Source organism: Oncorhynchus kisutch, linkage group LG28 (assembly GCF_002021735.2).
Source record: "Oncorhynchus kisutch isolate 150728-3 linkage group LG28, Okis_V2, whole genome shotgun sequence".
Classification (NCBI taxonomy): Eukaryota; Metazoa; Chordata; class Actinopteri; order Salmoniformes; family Salmonidae; genus Oncorhynchus; species Oncorhynchus kisutch.
The window spans coordinates 18,418,200-18,436,990 of NC_034201.2; the positions used below are offsets into that span (position 1 = coordinate 18,418,200).

The following is an 18,791-nucleotide window of genomic DNA, read 5'->3' on the forward strand; positions in this document are numbered from 1 at the left end:
CACATCTCCAAAATGCCATTGGCTGTGAACAGTGAGCATTTGCCCACTGAAGTCGCTTACAACACCGAACTGCAGTCAGGTCAAAACCCTGGTAAGGATAACGAGCACACAGATTAGCTTCCCTGGTTTCGGGCAGTTTGTGCAGAAATTCTTTGGTTGTGCAAACCCACAGTTTCATCAGCTGTCTGGGTGGCTGGTCTCAGACAATCGCAGGTGAAGAATCTGGATGGGGAGGTCCTGGGCTAGCGCAGTTACAGGTCTGCGGTTGTGAGACCAGTTGGACACACTGGCAAATTCTCTATAACGACATTGCTTATGGTAGAGAAATTAACATTTAATTCTCTGGCATCAGCTCTGGTGGACATTCTTGCAGTCAGCATGCCAATTGCACGCTCCCTAAAAACTTGAGACATCTGTGGCATTGTGTTGTGCACACAGGTACATATTGTCCCCAGCACAAGGTGTACCTGTGTAGTGATCATGCTCTTTAATCAGCTTCTTGATATGCCAAACCTGTCAGGTGGACGGATTATCTTGGCAAAGGATAAATGCTCACTAACAGGGATGTAAACAAATTTGTGCACAAAATTAGAGAGAAATACACTTTTAGTGCGTGTGGAAAATTTCTGGTATCTTTTATTTCACCTCATGAAACTTAGGACCAACACTTTTCTACATGTAATGAGGACATGAATAAGGGGTCCTTATGGTATAGCTCACTCTGCTCATTTGACCAAATCTCTGGACACATCTTTTAGGAATCACAGTTTTGAGAGAAATATTCTTTCAATTCACAGAGGGGTATTGCAAGAAACTACATAAGATCATGTTTCAGTTAATATCCATTATTGCGTTTAAAAAAAAATGTAAACACTTTTTTAGAGTTTGAAATTTGTTCCGGACGAGGGCATTTCCAGGCATAGAGCCGCAATGGAAATGTATAATATTATTATAGAATTATAGAAAATTCTAAAAACAAATATTTTCCATATAAAATTCCCATAAATGTACATTTGAAACTAAAATAATGCAACAAAATTCAAAAAAATAAAAAAGTTCCCCTGCAGGACAAGGATTTTCCTGACTTTTAAGATTCCCTGAGCTAATTTCCTGCTATTCAAAAATTAATAATCCATGAGGCTGAGAGAAAATGTTGCAATTTTAAAGCACATTTCCTGTAATATTATTGCTTAGGACTTCTTCATATACTATCTGGGGGGGCCAACCTCTGGGGGGCCCCCAAAGCTCGTGGGCCTTGCGAGGGCTGAGGGGGTGTGTGCCATGCCACTGTATTTCATACTGTAGCCTAGTCTGGACAGTTCAGTAGGATCTAGATTTGCCCTCTCCCTTGGGTTTCTGTCTTGTTTCTTTCTTATTGATTCTGTTACGTGTTGTACTGGGGGGAAAAGCTATATATATAAATATGGCTATATGTTGAGAAAATCAAAACACACCTTCCACGTATCTTGGCCACGTGTTCTGAGATGCAGGTGTGGATGTCACAGTTCTTCCTGTAAACCTCCGCCAGTAGCTCTCCGAAGAAACGTGTGTCCATCTTCACCACGGGCACTACCTCCCTCACCTCACTCTTTATCCCCACCTGAGACACGCTCTCTATCACCCTCTTCACCACATTCTCCTTAACGATGTTCACCATCTCCTCTTTAACCTCCTCCACCTCCTGGGGAAAAAGAGAGGGAACGAGTTGAATCTTAGACATCAATCTGTCACAAGCAAAAGAGAAAGACATACCCACCATCATCATGGCATGAAAGAGCAATATGGCATCTATACTTTTTGAATTAATCACCCTACAGTGGGTTTACTATAATACAAGACATGCAACTGTTCTAGGTCATGTCTATCATATATGGCTGTCAACAGTCATGGTTGCCAGGATGTAGGAATGGGTAAAATGACTCTGGCTCTATATTGCTCTTCAACAATCAGACGGAGACCAATAAATCTTGTCAGATCCATGGCCTCCAGGACCAGGAATGATTATTTGTTACAATTTTAAGATGTTCTGTTGTTTTTCAGCAGTATTTCAAAATTGTGACAGGTTGGCAGTTCTCAGAATTGATACAGATGTTTTGCTGGCGGAGGGGGACAGAGAATCTGTTGGGAAGTTGTCTCAACTCAAACCAACTCAAATTGTTTTTGTCACATTAATACAACAGTGAAATGCTTACTTACAAGCCCTTAACAGTGAAATGCTTAGTTACAAGCCCTTAACAGGGAAATGCTTAGTTACAAGCCCTTAACAGGGAAATGCTTAGTTACAAGACTTTAACAGTGAAATGCTTAGTTACAAGCCCTTAACAGTGAAATGCTTACTTACAAGCCCTTAACAGGGACATGCTTACTTACAAGCCCTTAACAGTGAAATGCTTAGTTACAAGCCCTTAACAGTGAAATGCTTAGTTACAAGCCCTTAACAGGGAAATGCTTAGTTACAAGCCCTTAACAGTGAAATGCTTACTTGCAAGCCCTTGACCAACAATGCAGTTTTAAGAAGAAGAAAGAAAGAATAGAAATATAACAACTAATTAAGGAGCAACAATAAAATAACAGTAGCGAGGCTACATACAGGGCATACTGGTAAAGAGTCAATGTGCTGGTGCACTGGTAATTGAGATAATATGTACATGTAGGTATAGGTAAAGTGACTATGCATGGATAATAAACAGAGAGTAGCAGCAGCGTAAAAATGAGGGGGGGACAATGCAAATAGTCCAGGTAGCCATTTGATCAACTGTTCAAGAGTCTTTTGGCTTGGGGTAGAAGCTGTTAAGAAGCCTTTTTGACCAAGACTTGGCACTTCGGTACCACTTGCCGTGCGGTAGTAGAGAGAACAGTCTATGACTAGGGTGGCTGGAGTCCTTGGCAATCTTTTGGGCCATCCTCTGACACCACCTGGTAGAGGTCCTGGATGTCAGGAAGCTTGTCCCCAGTGATGTACTGAGTCGTACACACTACCCTGTGTAGTACCTTACGGTCGGAGGCAGAGCAGTTGCCAGGATGCTCTCGATGGTGCAGCTGTAGAACCTTTTGAGGATCTGAGGACCCATGCCAAATCTTTTCAGTCTCCTGAGGGGGAATAGGCGTTGTCGTGCCCTCTTCACGACACCAAGGATCTTGATGCTCTCAATCTGCTGCACTACAGCCCTGTCGATGAGAAAGGGGGCGTGCTCAGTCCTCCTTTTTCTGTCGTCCACAATCATCTCCTTTGTCTTGATCACTTTGAGGGAGAGGTTGTTATCCAGGCACCACACACCACACTCACCAATAACTTATGTTTTTATTATCTAATTGCTAAAACTGCACCTGTAGCTAGTTGGTTTGAATTGGTTCAAAGGGTATTTTGCCACTGAAGATTTCATCCATCCTGAATAGCTTTCACAAAGTCAACAGACCAACCATGTGGCCTTGACTTTCTGCACATGGCCATGTCGTGTCTACGTTCCAAGTCATAAAGTTAACCAACCCTTGTGTAACCCTTATGCAATATTAAGACAAGCAACTCGTGTGCGTGTTCTTCACATGGATTGTTCCTTGTCGCTCTAGAAACACCTAGAAACACCACTCGTATGCATTGCTTACCAAAACATGGAGGGGGCTTGGGGGAGTTGTAAACCAATGCCAAGTCACTCTGACTATAGTCTCTATGGTTTCCTAACAACAATATGTATGGCTCAAAACACTACAGTCTAAATATTAAGAAGTAGACAGAGAGAGAGTGATAGTGTTCCCTGTCGGATCTATCAAAGTGGAGGAGCCACACAACAGCCTCAGGCCAGAGTCCTGTAAATGCCCTCTGACACCATTAAATCATGGATGGAGCATCTTCCTCTTGACAACCATATCTCATGTCAGGGACATGACGCTGCATTTTTTGGGGATCAACGATCAATACCTTGAGTCTGCCCCCCCCCCCCCCCGTCTCAACCCAAAAACTGAATGTGAGTACTAAAGACATTTGTACAGATGTTGGTGTTTAACATGTTTTTCGAGTTATGTTGCTGGGTATTTAGAATGTTATTTTAGCATTCACATGTTGAGGATCATTTACTGCTTTGCCTTTGTCGAGTTGTGTCTCTTATTTCCCCTTAGCACAACATTCCTAAAGTACCTTTTGTTTGGCACAATGGTCTTCTTATTTGCACCCTGTGTTTTACATTGCATAATTTTCCTCTGTTATATATTTTTCATTTAAATAAATACATTTCTTGCAAAACGTCTGCAAATATCGTGGTCTGGTTATTTATAATTGTGTCAGAAAATTGCTGTACTCTGAAACAGTCACTCAGTAAGCTTGTAGTGGTTTGTAAACTTAGCAAAAAAAGACATGTCCTCTCACTGTCAACTGTGTTTATTTTCAGCAAACTTAACATGTGTAAATACTTGAACATAACAAGATTAAACAACTGAGACATAAACTGAACAAGTTCCACAGACATGTGACTAACAGAAATTGAATAATGTGTCCCTGAACAAAGGGGGGGAGGGCAAAATCAAACGTAACAGTCAGTATCTGGTGTGGCCAACAGCTGCATTAAGTACTGGAGTGCATCTCCTCATCGTGGACTGCACCAGATTTGCCAGGTCTTGCTATGAGATGTTACCCCACTCTTCCACCAAGGCATCTGCAAGTTCCAGGATATTTCTGGGGGGAATTGGCCCTAGCCCTCATCCTCCGATCCAACAGGTCCCAGACGTGCTCAATGGGATTGAGATCCGGGGTCTTCGCTGGCCATGGCAGAACACTGACATTCCTGTCTTGCAGGAAATTATGCACAGAACGAGCAGTTTGGCTGGTGGCATTGTCATGCTGGAGGGTCATGTCAGGATGAGCCTGCAGGAAGGGTACCACATGAGGGAGGAGGATGTCTTCTCTGTAATGCACAGCGTTGAGATTGCCTGCAATGACAACAAGCTCAGTCCAATGATGCTGTAACACACTGCCCCAGACCATGACGGACCCTCCACCTCCAAATCGGTCCCGTCTCGGTGTAACGCTCATTCCTTCGACGATAAACGCGAATCCGACCATCACCCCTGGTGAGACAAAACCGCGACTCGTCTGTGAAAAGAACTTTTTGCCAGTCCTGTCTGGTCCAGTGACGGTGGGTTTGTGCCCATAGGCAATGTTGTTGCCGGTGATGTCTGGTGAGGACCTGCCTTATAACAGGCCTACAAGCCATCAGTCCAGCCTCTCTCAGCCTATTGCGGACAGTCTGAGCACTGATGGAGGGATTGTGCGTTCCTGGTGTGACTCTTGCAGTTGTTGTTGCCATCCTGTACCTGTCCCGCAGGTGTGATGTTCGGATGTACCGATCCTGTGCAGGTGTTGTTACACGTAGTCTATCACTGCGAGGATGATCAACTGTCCATCCTGTCTCCCTGTAGCGCTGTCTTAGGCGTCTCACAGTACAGACATTGCAATTTATTGCCCTGGCCACATCTGCCGTCCTCATGCCTCCTTGCTGCATGCCTAAGGCATGTTCACGCAGATGAGCAGGGACCCTGGGCATCTTTCTTTTGGTGTTTTTCAGAGTCAGTAGAAAGGTGACAATGCCACCAGCCAAACTGCTTGTTCATAACTGTGACCTTAATTGCCTACCGTCTGGCAGCTGTTAATGTCTTAATGACTGTTCCACAGGTGCATGTTCATTAATTGTTTATGGTTCATTGAACAAACATGGGAAACAGTGTTTAAACCCTTAACAATGAAGATCTGTGAAGTTTATTTTAATTTGAAAGACAGGGTCCTGAAAAAGGGACGTTTCTTTTTTTGCTGAGTTTATGTAGATAGGGTATGTTCTTACTGTCTACAGCTAGACAGCCATTCTCACCCATGTGCCATAGCAGGAAGGTCCTCATTAAAATGGTTTCAAGGCCACTTACACGTAACACAAGGTCGTACATGGCCATTTAGATGAGGGTAATGTCTTGGGGGGTCAAGCCTTAATGTTGGACAGTCATTCTGTTGTTACATGTTACAGAACCATGCTAAGCCCTGTAGTCTGTACTAGCCTTCAAAAAATATATGACAAACAAAACCAACATGAGAATGAAGTGTCTGTCTTTATTGTGATTTAAAAAAGTGTGAATAAGAAAACCAGCAAAACCCAAACAACAAAAATACCACGTATACAAAAACTGTGTAGCTCACAACACAAGTTACTTTTGAAACTACTATGACACAGTCATCACCCAGAGGAAGAAAACATACAGTGCATTCGGAAAGTATTCAGACCCGTTGACTTTTTCCACATTTTGTAACGTTATAGGCTTGTTCTAAAATTGATTAAATAAACAACGTTCCTCACCAATCTACACACAATATCCAATAATGACCAAGCAAAAACTGGGTTTTTAGAAATTATTGCAGGAATACCTTATTTACATAAGTATTCAGACCCTTTGATATGAGACTCGAAATTGAGCTCAGGTGCATCCTGTTCCAATTGATCATCCTTGAGATGTTTTTCAACTTGATTGGAATCCACCTGTGGTAAATCAAATGATTGGACATGATTTGGAAAGGTCCATACCTGTCTATATAAGCTCCCACAGTTGATAGTGCATGTCATAGCAAAAACCAAGCCATGAGGTCGAAGGAATTGTCTGTAGAGCTCCAAGGCACAGATCTGGGGAAGGGTACCAAAAATGTATGCAGCTTTGAAGGTCCCCAGGAACACAGTGGCATCTATCATTCTTAAATGGAAGAAGTTTGGAACCACCGAGACTCTTCCTAGAGCCGGCCATCCGGCAAACCTGAGCAATTGGTGGAAAGGGGCCTTGGTTAGGGAGGTGACCAAGAATCCGATGGTCACTCTGACAGAGCTCCAAAGTTCCGATGTGGAGACGGGAGAACTTTCCAGAAGCACTCCGCCAATCAGGCCGTTATGGTAGAGTGGCCAGACGGAAGCCACTCCTCAGTAAAAGGCACATGACAACCCGCTTGGAGTTTGGCAAAAGGCACCTAAAGGACTTTCGGACCATAAGAAACAAGATTCTCTGGTCCGGTGAATGCCAAGCGTCACGTCAGGAGGAAACCTGGCGCCATCCCTACGGTGCAGCATGGTGGTGTCAGCATCATGCTAGGGGATGACTGGGGCGAAGGTTCACCTTCCAACAGGACAACGACCCTAAGCACACAGCCAAGACAGCACAGGAGTGGCTTGGGAATGTCCTTGAGTGGCCCAGCCAGAGCCCGGACTTGAACCCGATCTAACATCTCTGGAGAGACCTGGAAATAGCTGTGCAGTGACGCTCCCCATCCAACCTGACAGAGCTTGAGAGGATCTGCAGAGAAGAATGGGAGAAACTGCAACATTTACTGAAGGGTGCCACGCTTGATAGCAGCATCCTTGAGGTGCGTTGGTAAAATTACTGGGGAAACCAGGCCCCCGCCTTGAGACCATAATATATAGGCCGGATAGCAACCTCTGTCCAGTGAAGTCCTCAAAGCAGATTGTATGTTCGGTAACAGACAGTAGTAACATGACCTACAGCATGGTGAAGCAAGTCAACGTTTCCAGTATTTATGGACCACTAAACAACTATTGATTTAGAACCACAGAGATACCGCAAGTCACAAAGAAAACAGGAGCTGCCTCCACTATTCCAGCTCCATTTCAACTTCAACATCAAATCACCTCTGCTTAGTCTAATACAGTGACAACTAAAAGATACCAAAAACAATTTAGTCCAATCAATGTAAGCTAAATATGATATGGTATGCCATGGTTCTGATTTATGTGTGTGTGTGCGTGCAAGTTGAAAAACTTGTTGACTCAACCTACTGTGACGACCCCCCCAATCTGTCTGCAGTATTCTCTCTTTGTTCTTGTTTCCTTATTAGGATGTCGGTGGACGGAGTTGGGAGGGTCGTCAGCTACATGGGAAACACCTGGGCCAGGTGTCTCCCAGGATAAATACACCACTTCCCCATTCATGGAGGAGACTCTCTCCATGCAGACACCTTTCTAGATTTTGTTGTGTTTCTTGGTGGTTTTTTGGTTGTTTGCTTTGGCACCTTTCAACACCCTGCATTATCACATTCATGCATGCAAAACACTCACTTACACTACTGATTACTGATTACACACACCATTGTATATTGTACTTAGTTTACTTTATTTAATAAATATATGTTTTGTTACTCCTTATCTCCACGTTGTCTCCCTTTTGTTACGTGATTTGAGCCGGTTCGTGACACTACTTGTAGAGAAACGCCAATGCAAGTTTCCTCTCTTGAATGTTGACAAAATGGTCTATCACTCTGTCATACAGTTTACGCGTACATTTGTTCTTGTCCTAGGTTACCTGGCTAAAATGCTTGCTTGCTAGCCTTACTTCCAGCTAGTTAAATACTTAAAGTTGTCACACCCTGATCTGTTTCAACTGTCTCCACCCTGTCTCAACTGTCTCCACTCCCTCCAGGTGTCGCTTATTTTCCCTGGTGTATTTATCTCTGTGTTTCCTGTCTCTCTGTGCCAGTTCGTCTTGTATGTTCAAGTCAACCAGCGTGTTTTTCCCATGCTCCTACTTTTCTATTCTCTTCTACTAGTCCTCCCGGTTTTGACCTTTGCCTGTTTTCTGGACTCCATTCCCACCTGCCTGACCATTCTGCCTGCCTGCCATTCTGTACCTCTGGATCTCTGAACTGGTCTTGACTTTTTGCCTGTCCACGACTATTCTCATGCCTACCCCTTTTTGTTTGTTAATAAACATCTTGGACTCTAACCATCTGCCTCCTGTGTCTGCATCTGGGACTCACCTTGTGCTCTTATAAAAGTAGTGTTGAAAGCATAGAACACCAGACATGTAGCTAGCTAGAATTTGTAAACAGGCATATAACACCGGATCCGGAATTTCAAATATCGTCGCTAGCTAGAGTAAAAAAAGAGTACCTCAGCCCCTCTTGCTTGGTAAGCACCCCAAGCCCCTTAGTAGTTATACACTACACACGGTGGACTTACACTCTGGATGGAACACAAAGAAAAGTATCCACTGCCCCCCCAAAAACGACTCCACCTACGAACATGCACATAGATCTACGCAAGTAAACAGTGTTGTGGCTTTAATGTGTCTGTATCTATATAATTGTACACCGAGTGTACAGAACATTAGGAACACCCTCCTAATATTGAGTTGCACCCCCCCTCCCCCAGCCTCAATTCGTCGGGGCATGAACTCTACAAGGTGTCGAAAGCGTTACACGACCACAGGGTTCAATTCTCAGGCCAACCTTTTTCTCTGTATATATCAATGATGTTGCTCTTGCTGCGGGCGATTCCCTGATCCACCTCTACGCAGACGACACCATTCTGTATCCTTGGACACTGTGCTATCTAACCTCCAAACGAACTTCAATGTCATACAACACTCCTTCCGTGGCCTCCAACTGCTCTTAAACGCTAGTAAAACCAAATGCATGCTTTTCAACCATTCGCTGCCTGCACCCGCCCGCCCAACGAGCATCACCTTGGATGGTTCCAACCTAGAATATGTGGACATCTATAAGTACCTAGGTGTCTGGTTAGACTGTAAACTCTCCTTCCAGACTTGTATCAAACATCTCCAATCTAAAAACAAATCTAGAATCGGCTTTCTATTTTGCAACAAAGCCTCCTTCACTCACGCCGCCAAACTTACCCTCTAAAACTGATCCTACCGATCCTCCACTTCGGCAATGTCATCTACAAAATAGCTTCCAATACTCTACTCAGCAAACTCGATGCAGTTTATCACAGTGCCATCCGTTTTATTACTAAAGCACCTTATACCACCCACCACTGCGACCTGTATGCTCTAGTCGGTTGGCCCTCGCTACATATTCTTCACCAGACCCACTGGCTCCAGGTCATCTACAAGTTGAAAATGAAGCACCCAAAGTCGGTATGTTTTGTTTATTGGTTGTGTGGTGCATTGGCACAGAAACCTGTTGGTGGAAAATGTATGGAAATAGCATGTACAGTTGAAGTCAGAAGTTTATATACACTTAGGTTTGAGTCATTAAAACACAATTTTTTCAACCATTCCACAAATTTCTTGTTAACAAACTATAGTTTTGGCAAGTCGGTTAGGACATCTACTTTGTGCATGACACAGGTAATTTTTCCAACAATTGTTTACAGACAGATTATTTCACTTATAACTCACTGTATGACAATTTCTGTGAGTCATACACTGAGTTGACTGTGCCTTTAAACAGCTTGAAAAATTCCAGAAAATGATGTCATGGCTTCAGAAGCTTCTGATAGGCTAATTGACATAATTTGAGTCAATTGGAGGTGTACCTGTGGATGTCTTTCAGGGCCTACCTTCAAACTCACTGCCTCTGGGAAAATCAAAAGAAATCAGTCAAGGCCTCAGAAAAAAACATTGTGATCCTTGGGAGCAATTTCCAAATGCCTGAAGGTACCATGTTCATCTGTACAAACAATAGTGTGCAAGTATAAACACCATGAGACCACAAAGCCGTCATTCCGCTCAGGAAGGAGACTCGTTCTGTCTCCTAGAGATGAACGTGTTTTGGTGCGAAAAGTGCAAATCAATCCCAGAACAACAGCAAAGGACCTTGTGAAGATGCTGGAGGTAACAGGTACAAAAGTATCTATATCCACAGTAAAACGAGTCCTCTATCGACATAACCTGAAAGGCTGCTCAGCAAGAAAGAAGCCACTGCTCCAAAACCGCCATAAAATAGCCAGACTACGGTTTGCAACTGCACATGAGGACAAAGATCGTACTTTTTGGAGAAATGCCCTCTGGTTTGATGAAACAAAAATATAACTTTTTGGCCATAATGACCATCGTTATGTTTGGAGGAAAAAGGAGGAGGCTTGCAAGCCGAAGAACACCATCCCAACCGCGAAGCAAGGGGTGGCAGCATCGTGTTGTGGGGGTGCTTTGCTGCAGGAGGGACTGGTGCACTTCACAAAATAGATGGCATCATGAGAAATGAAAATTATGTGGATATATTGAAGCAAAATCTCAAGACATCAGTCAGGAAGCTAAAGCTTGATCGCAAATGGGTCTTCCAAATGGACAATGACCCCAAGCATACTTCCAAAGTTGTGGCAAAATGGCTTAAGGACAACAATGTTAAGGTATTGGAGTGGCCATCACAAAGCCCTGACCTCAATCCTATAGAACATTTGTGGGCAGAACTGAAAAAGCGGGTGCGAGCAAGGAGGCCTACAAACCTGACTCAGTTACACCAGCTCTGTCAGGAGGAATGGGCCACAATTCACCCAATTTATTGTGAGAAGCTTGTGGAAGGCTACCCGAAACGTTTGACCCAAGTTAAGCAATTTATAGGCAATGTTACCAAATACTAATTGAGTGTATGTAAACTTCTGACCCACAGAGAATGTGATGAAAGAAATAAAAGCTGAAATAAATCATTCTCTCTACTGTTATTGTGATATTTCACATTCTTAAAATCAAGTGGTGATCCAAACTGACGTAAGACAGGTATTTTTACTAGGATTAAATGTCAGGAATTGTGAAAAACTGAGTTTAAATGTATTTGGCTAAGGTGTATGTAAACTTCCGACTTAAACTGTATATAACGCATGTATATAATGTTTTGTATACTCAGTGTATTTTATATCATTATAAATATATTGAAAATCTGATTTCCCCCTAGTTGATCACTGTCTGTAGCTGGCTCTGATCGTAGTGTAGGCCTAATGAAATATGCAGGGAGAGGGAGCTCGTCCGTGGTGGTCAGTGAACCCTCAATCTGAGTGGCATCGGCTGTACCACAAAAGCATGCTGAAGTGGCAAAGTCGAGATCCACATTAAAAAAATACAAGGTCACTAGAGTTCTTGTTATTTGTGGTAATAAACATGATTTTGAGTTCATTCTAGGAGTCGGGATGGTTGTGCACAAAACGTTACAGTACAAGGGGAGGGTCATGTGAACTTAGTTTTTCCTTGGGGGGGTACATCTGTTTTTTATGACATCTTGAGTTGGGCTGGGTCCAAGCTGGGTGTGTCTGACATAGAACCATTCCAATGATTTCTCCAGTAAAAGGAAGGTGGTAGATAGAGGCTGTGGTGACAGGCCTGGATTAACTGGCCCTGATGCTGGGTGCAACTTAACCGGTTTGGAGAGCAGAGCAACACCTGAGGCTAAAAGGAACAGACTCTGTAAACATTTACTGCTGCTGCCCATGCATAGCAGTCAAACCTATCTCTCCTCACCTACTTAAACCTACAATACATGGATACAACTGAACTGAACAAACATAACTAGGCAGTAAGGTCAAGTGCAGTGGCGTGGATGGCTATACCCCAAATGAAACGTTTCTGTCTCTATAAAAATACACATACAGTGGGGCAAAAAAGTATTTAGTCAGCCACCAATTGTGCAAGTTCTCCCACTTAAAAAGATGAGAGAGGCCTGTAATTTTCATCATAGGTACACTTCAACTATGACAGACAAAATGAGAAAAAAATCCTGAAAATCACATTGTAGGATTTTTAATGAATTTATTTGCAAATTAGGGTGGAAAATAAGTGTTTGGTCAATAACAAAAGTTTATCTCAATACTTTGTTATATACCCTTTGTTGGCAATGACAGAGGTCAAACGTTTTCTGTAAGAACATCCCACAGAGCACCATTAAATCCATTATTAAAAAATGGAAAGAATATGGCACCACAACAAACCTGCCAAGAGAAGACCGCCCACCAAAACTCACAGACCAGGCAAGGAGGGCATTAATCAGAGAGTCAACAAAGAGACCAAAGATAACCCTGAAGGAGCTGCAAAGCTCCACAGCAGAGATTGAGGTATCTGTCCATAGAACCACTTTAAGCCATACACTCCACATAGCTGGGCTTTACGGAAGAGTGGCCAGAAAGAGCCATTGCTCAAAGAAAAAAATAAGAAAACACGTTTGGTGTTCGCCAAAAGGCATGTGGGAGACTCCCCAAACATATGGAAGAAGGTACTCTGGTCAGATGAGACTAAAGTTGAGCTTTTTGGCCATCAAGGAAAATGCTATGTCTGGCACAAACCCAACACTTCTCATCCCCCCGAGAATACCATCCCCATGGTGGTGGCAGCATCATGCTGTGGGGATATTTTTAATCGTCAAGGACTGGGAAACTGGTCAGAATTGAAGGAATGGTGGATGGCGCTAAATACCGGGAAATCCTTGAGAGAATCCTGTTTCAGTCTTCCAGAGATTTGAAACTTGGATGTAGGTTCACCTTCCATCAGGACAATGACCCTAAGCATACTGCTAAAGCAACACTCAAGCGGTTTAAGGGGAAACATTTAAATGTCTTGGAATGGCCTAGTCAAAGCCCAGACCTCAATCCAATTGAGAATTTGTGGTATGACTTAAAGATTGCTGTACACCAGCAGGAACCCATCCAACTTGAAGGAGCTGGAGCAGTTGTGCCTTGAAGAATGGGCAAAAATCCCAGTGGCTAGATGTGCCAAGCTTATAGAGACATATCCCAAGAGGCCTGCAGCTGTAATTACTGCAAAAGATGGCTGTGCAAAAGATGGATCTACAAAGTATTGACTTTGGGGGGTGAATAGTTATGCACACTCAAGTTTTCAGTTTTTTTGTCTCATTTCTTGTTTGTTTCACAATAAAAATATATTTTGCATCTTCAAAGTGGTAGGCATTTTGTGTAAATGAAATGATACAACCCCCCCAAAATATAATTTAATTTCAGGTTGGAAAAATGCCAAGGGGTGTGAATACTTTCGCAAGGCACTGTACCACTGTTGTGTCATCGGCAAACTTAATGATGGTGTTGGAGTCGTGCCTGGCCACACAGTTGTGGGTGAACAGGGAGTACAGGAAAGACTGAGCATGCATGCTTGAGGTGCTCCCGTGATGAGGATCAGTGTGGCAGATATGTTGCTACCTATCCTCACCACCTGGGGGAGGCCCTTCAGGAAGTCCAGGATCCAGTTGCGGAGGGAGGTGTTTAGTCCCAGGATCCTTAGCTTAGTGATGAGCTTTGAGGGTACTATGGTGTTGAACGCTGAGCTGTGGTCAATGAATAGCATTCTCACGTAGGTGTTCTTTTTGTCCAGGTAGGAAAGGGCAGTGTCGAGTGCAATAGATATTGCACCATCTGTGGATCTGTTTGGGTGGTATGCAAATTGGAGTGGGGTCTAGGGTTTCTGGGATAATGGTGTTGATGTGAGCCATTACCAGCCTTTCAAAGCACTTCATGGCTACGGACATGAGTGCTACGGTTCTGTAGTCATTTAGGCAGGCTGCCTTAGTGTTCTTGGGCACAGGGTCTATAGTGGTCTGCTTGAAACATGTTGGTATTACAGACTCAATCAGGGACATGTTGAAATTGTCAGTGAAGACACCTGCCAGGTGGTCAGCACATGCCCAGAGCACACGTCCTGGTAATCCTTCTGTCCAAAGTTGACCTGTTCAAAGTTCTTACTCATGTCGGCTACGGAGAGTGTGATTATACAGTCGTCCGGGACAGCTGATGCTGTCATGCATGCCTCAGTTTTGCTTGCCTCGAAGCGAGCATAGAAGTTATTTAGCTCGTCTGGTAGGCTCGTGTCATTGGACAGCTCGCGACTGTGCTTCCCTTTGTAGTATGTAATAGTTTGCAAGTCCTGCCACATCCGACGAGCTTCGGAGCTGTTGTAGTACGATTCAATCTTAGCCCTGTATTGACGCTTTGCCTGTTTGATGGTTTGTCGGAGGGCATAGCGTGATTTCTTATAAGCTTCTGGGTTAGAGTCCCGCACCTTGAAAGCGGCAGCTCTACCCTTTAGCTCAGTGCAAATGTTGCCTGTAATTCATGGCTGCTGGTTGGGGTATGTACGTACAGTCACTGTGGGGACGACGTCCTCGGTGCACTTATTGATAAAGCCAGTGACTGATGTGGTGTACTCCTCAATGCCATCGGAAGAATCGCGGAACATGTTCCAGCCTGTGATAGCAAAACAGTCCTGTAGTTTAGCATCTGCTTCATGTGACCACTTATAGACCGAGTCACTGGTGCTTCCTATTTTCATTTTTGCTTGTAAGCAGGATTCAGGAGGATAGAGTTGTGGTCGGATTTACCCAATGGAGGGTGAGGAAGGGCTTTGTACACGTATCTGTGTGTGGAGAACAGGTGATCTAGAATTATTTTCACTCTGGTTGCACATTTAACATGTTGATGGAATTTTGGTAGAACTGATTTAAGTTTCCCTGCATTAAAGTCTCCGGCCACTAGGAGCGCCGATCCTGGGCGAGTGGTTTCCTGTTTGCTTTATTCCTTATACAGCTGACTGAGTGCGGTCTTAGTGCCAGCATCTGTCTGTGGTGGTAAATTAACAGCCATGAAATGTATAGATGGAAACTCTCTTAGTAAATAGTGTGGTCTGCAGTTTATCATAAGATACCTTCCTTCAGACGAGCAAAATCTAGAGACTTCCCTAGATTTTGTGCACCAGCTGTTGTTTACAAATATGCACAGACCCCCTCGTCTTACCAGAGTGTGCTGTTCTATCTAGCCGGTGCAGCGTGTATCCCGCTAGCTGAATATCCATGTCATCATTCAGCCACGATTCCATGAAACATAAGATGTTACAGTTTTTGATGTCCCGTTGGTAGGATATTCGTGAACGTACCTCAACTGTTCATCTCGTGAAAATCTCCCTTGTATCTGGTTTTTATCACATACAATTTGATCCGCATAAATACCCCTTCGAACAAATCAATCTTGTTATAGAATCTGAGACAGTGTTCCCGTTTAACCATCAGTCCATCTGCAATCTAATACGTACAGGCAATGCATTACCATGGTAACGCCTGGAAGTGTGTCAGGTCCTTTTAGACTTCAGTGTCTTATCTAAAACGGCCCTGTGTGTCCATGTGAACACTGATGTAAGTGAAGTGTGTGAACCAGGGCCTAGGGCATCTGTAATAATAGAGCCATGGTATTGTCAACCTGCCTGTGTAGTGGGAGGAAGGAGTGTCAGCTTTCTGCCCTTGTGACACTCACAGGAATGAAGATAAATGGATGGATAAATGCAAATAAAAAATATTTATATAAAAAATATATTATGAGGCCAGTTTTGTCCTACACACACACACACACACACACACACACACACACACACACACACACACACCTCTAAACAGTTCTCGAGCGATCAACTGAAATTAGAGGTAAGAATACAGCCCCCCTCTAGGTTATAGTCCCATCTTCATCATCAAGGGGAGGGACAATAAAATGCCACGCCCAGTCATTCTCATGGCTGGGCTGGCTGCAGATGAATGGCAGTTAGTCTAGCGTGGGAACACACGCCAGAGACTGAAAGAAGCTGTCTAGATCCAAATGACAATTACACTGGCTGCTGCCAATATGCAAAACCCAAGTTTGACGTAGAAACATTCTTCAGGCAATATCAGCATGCTACTACAAAGGCTGCTTAGCTAAGTGATTTGATGTTACACTGATGTTACCTCAGGCAGGTTGCCTAAAGACAAATAGTGATACAATTTGAAGGCATTCCAGATTGTGTTTTTATAAAAGAGGAGACTACATGTTTGTACCTGACAAGACATGTTTAGTAACTATATGCCAGGTATTCAGATCCAACTCTGCTGTTAGCAAAAACAGAAACAGATCTATCGAACCAGATAACTAACTACTGAAATGCTCCATCTAACTCAGCAAAAAATTACTAATTTGTTAAACATAGTTTTGCGCATTCGCACATTCGAAACTGAAAGCGCGAACCACTGCTTTTAACCAGGGCAAGGTGACCGGAAACATGACCGAATACAAACAGTGTAGCTATTCCCTCCGCAAGGCAATCAAACAAGCTAAGCCTTAGTATAGAGACAAAGTAGAGTCGCAATTCAACGGCTCAGACACAAGAGGTATGTGGCAGGCTCTACAGTCAATCACGAATTACAAAAAGAAAACCAGCCCCGTCGCGGACCAGGATGTATTGCTCCCAGACAGACTATCTTATCTACCTCTTATCTACCTTATCCCAGTCTGCTGTTCCCACATGCTTCAAGAGGGCCACCATTGTTCCTGTTCCCAAGAAAGCTAAGGTAACTGAGCTAAACGACTACCGCCCCGTAGCACTCACTTCCGTCATCATGAAGTGCTTTGAGAGACTAGTCAAGGACCATATCACCTCCACCCTACCTGACACCCTAGACCCACTCCAATTTGCTTACCACCCAAATATGTCCACAGACAACGCAATGGCAACCACACTGCACACTGCCCTAACCCATCTGGACAAGAGGAAAACCTATGTGAGAATACTGTTCATTGACTACAGCTCAGTATTTAACACCATAGTACCCTCCAAACTCGTCATCAAGCTGGGTCTCGACTCCGCTCTGTGCAACTGGGTAGTGGACTTCCTGACGGGCTGCCCCTATGTGGTGAGGGTAGGTAACAACATCTCCACCCCGCTGATCCTCAACACTGGGGCCCCACAAGGGTGCGTTCTGAGCCCTCTCCTGTACTCCCTGTTCACCCACGACTCCAACTCAATCATCAAGTTTGCGGACGACACTACAGTGGTAGGCTTGATTACCAACAACGACGAGACGGCCTACAGGGAGGAGGTGAGGGCCCTCGGAGTGTGGTGTCATGAAAATAACCTCACACTCAACGTCAACAAAACAAAGGAGATGATTGTGGACTTCAGGAAATAGCAGAGGTACCACCTCCCTATCCAAATCGACGGGACAGTAGTGGAGAGGGTAGTAAGTTTTAAGTTCCTCGGCGTACACATCATGGAAAAACTTAATTGGTCCACGCACACAGACAGCGTTGTGAAGAAGGCGCAGCAGCACCTCTTCAACCTCAGGAGGCTGAAGAAATTCGGCTTGTCACCAAAAGCACTCACAAACTTCTACAGATGCACAATCGAGAGCATCCTGTCGGGCTGTATCACCGCCTGGTTCGGCAACTGCTCCGCCCACAACCGTAAGGCTCTCCAGAGGGTAGTGAGGTCTGCACAACGCATCACCGGGGGCAAACTACATGCCCTCCAGGACACCTATACCACCCGATGTCATATGAAGGCCATAAAGATCATCAAGGACAACAACCACCCGAGCCACTGCCTGTTCACCCCGCTATCATCCAGAAGGCGAGGTCAGTACAGGTGCATCAAAGCAGGGACCGAGAGACTGAAAAACAGCTTCTATCTCAAGGCCATCAGACTGTTAAATAGCCACCACTAACATTGAGTGGCTGCTGCCAACATACTGACCCAACTCCAGCCACTTTAATAATGGAAATGGATGTAAAAAATGTATCACTAGCCACTTTAAACTATGCCACTTTTATGTTTACAGTGGGGCAAAAAAGTATTTAGTCAGCAACCAATTGTGCAAGTTCTCCCACTTAAAAAGATGAGAGAGGCCTGTAATTTTCATCATAGGTACACTTCAACTATGACAGACAATATGAGAAAAATAATCCAGAAAATCACATTGTAGGATTTTTTATGAATTTATTTACAAACAAACAAGCAAGATTTCTGGCTCTCACAGACCTGTAACTTCTTCTTTAAGAGCCTCCTCTGTCCTCCACTCGTTACCTGTATTAATGGCACCTGTTTGAACTTGTTATCAGTATAAAAGACACCTGTCCACAACCTCAAACAGTCACACTCCAAACTCTACTATGGCCAAGACCAAAGAGCTGTCAAAGGACACCAGAAACAAAATTGTAGACCTGCACCAGACTGGGAAGACTGAATCTGCAATAGGTAAGCAGCTTGGCTTGAAGAAATCAACTGTGGGA

General features: G+C 44.0%; 1 protein-coding gene across 1 annotated transcript in view; it reads right to left on the reverse strand.

Moving 5' to 3' along the window:
* LOC109872669 (protein POF1B-like) overlaps nucleotides 1-18,791 on the reverse strand; it is a 66,007-nt gene that overhangs the window by 29,932 nt on the left and 17,284 nt on the right. The window contains exon 3 of the mRNA XM_020463980.2: nucleotides 1,455-1,681. Coding sequence (XP_020319569.1) covers nucleotides 1,455-1,681 — 227 coding nt within the window. The remainder of the gene's footprint in view (nucleotides 1-1,454; nucleotides 1,682-18,791) is intronic.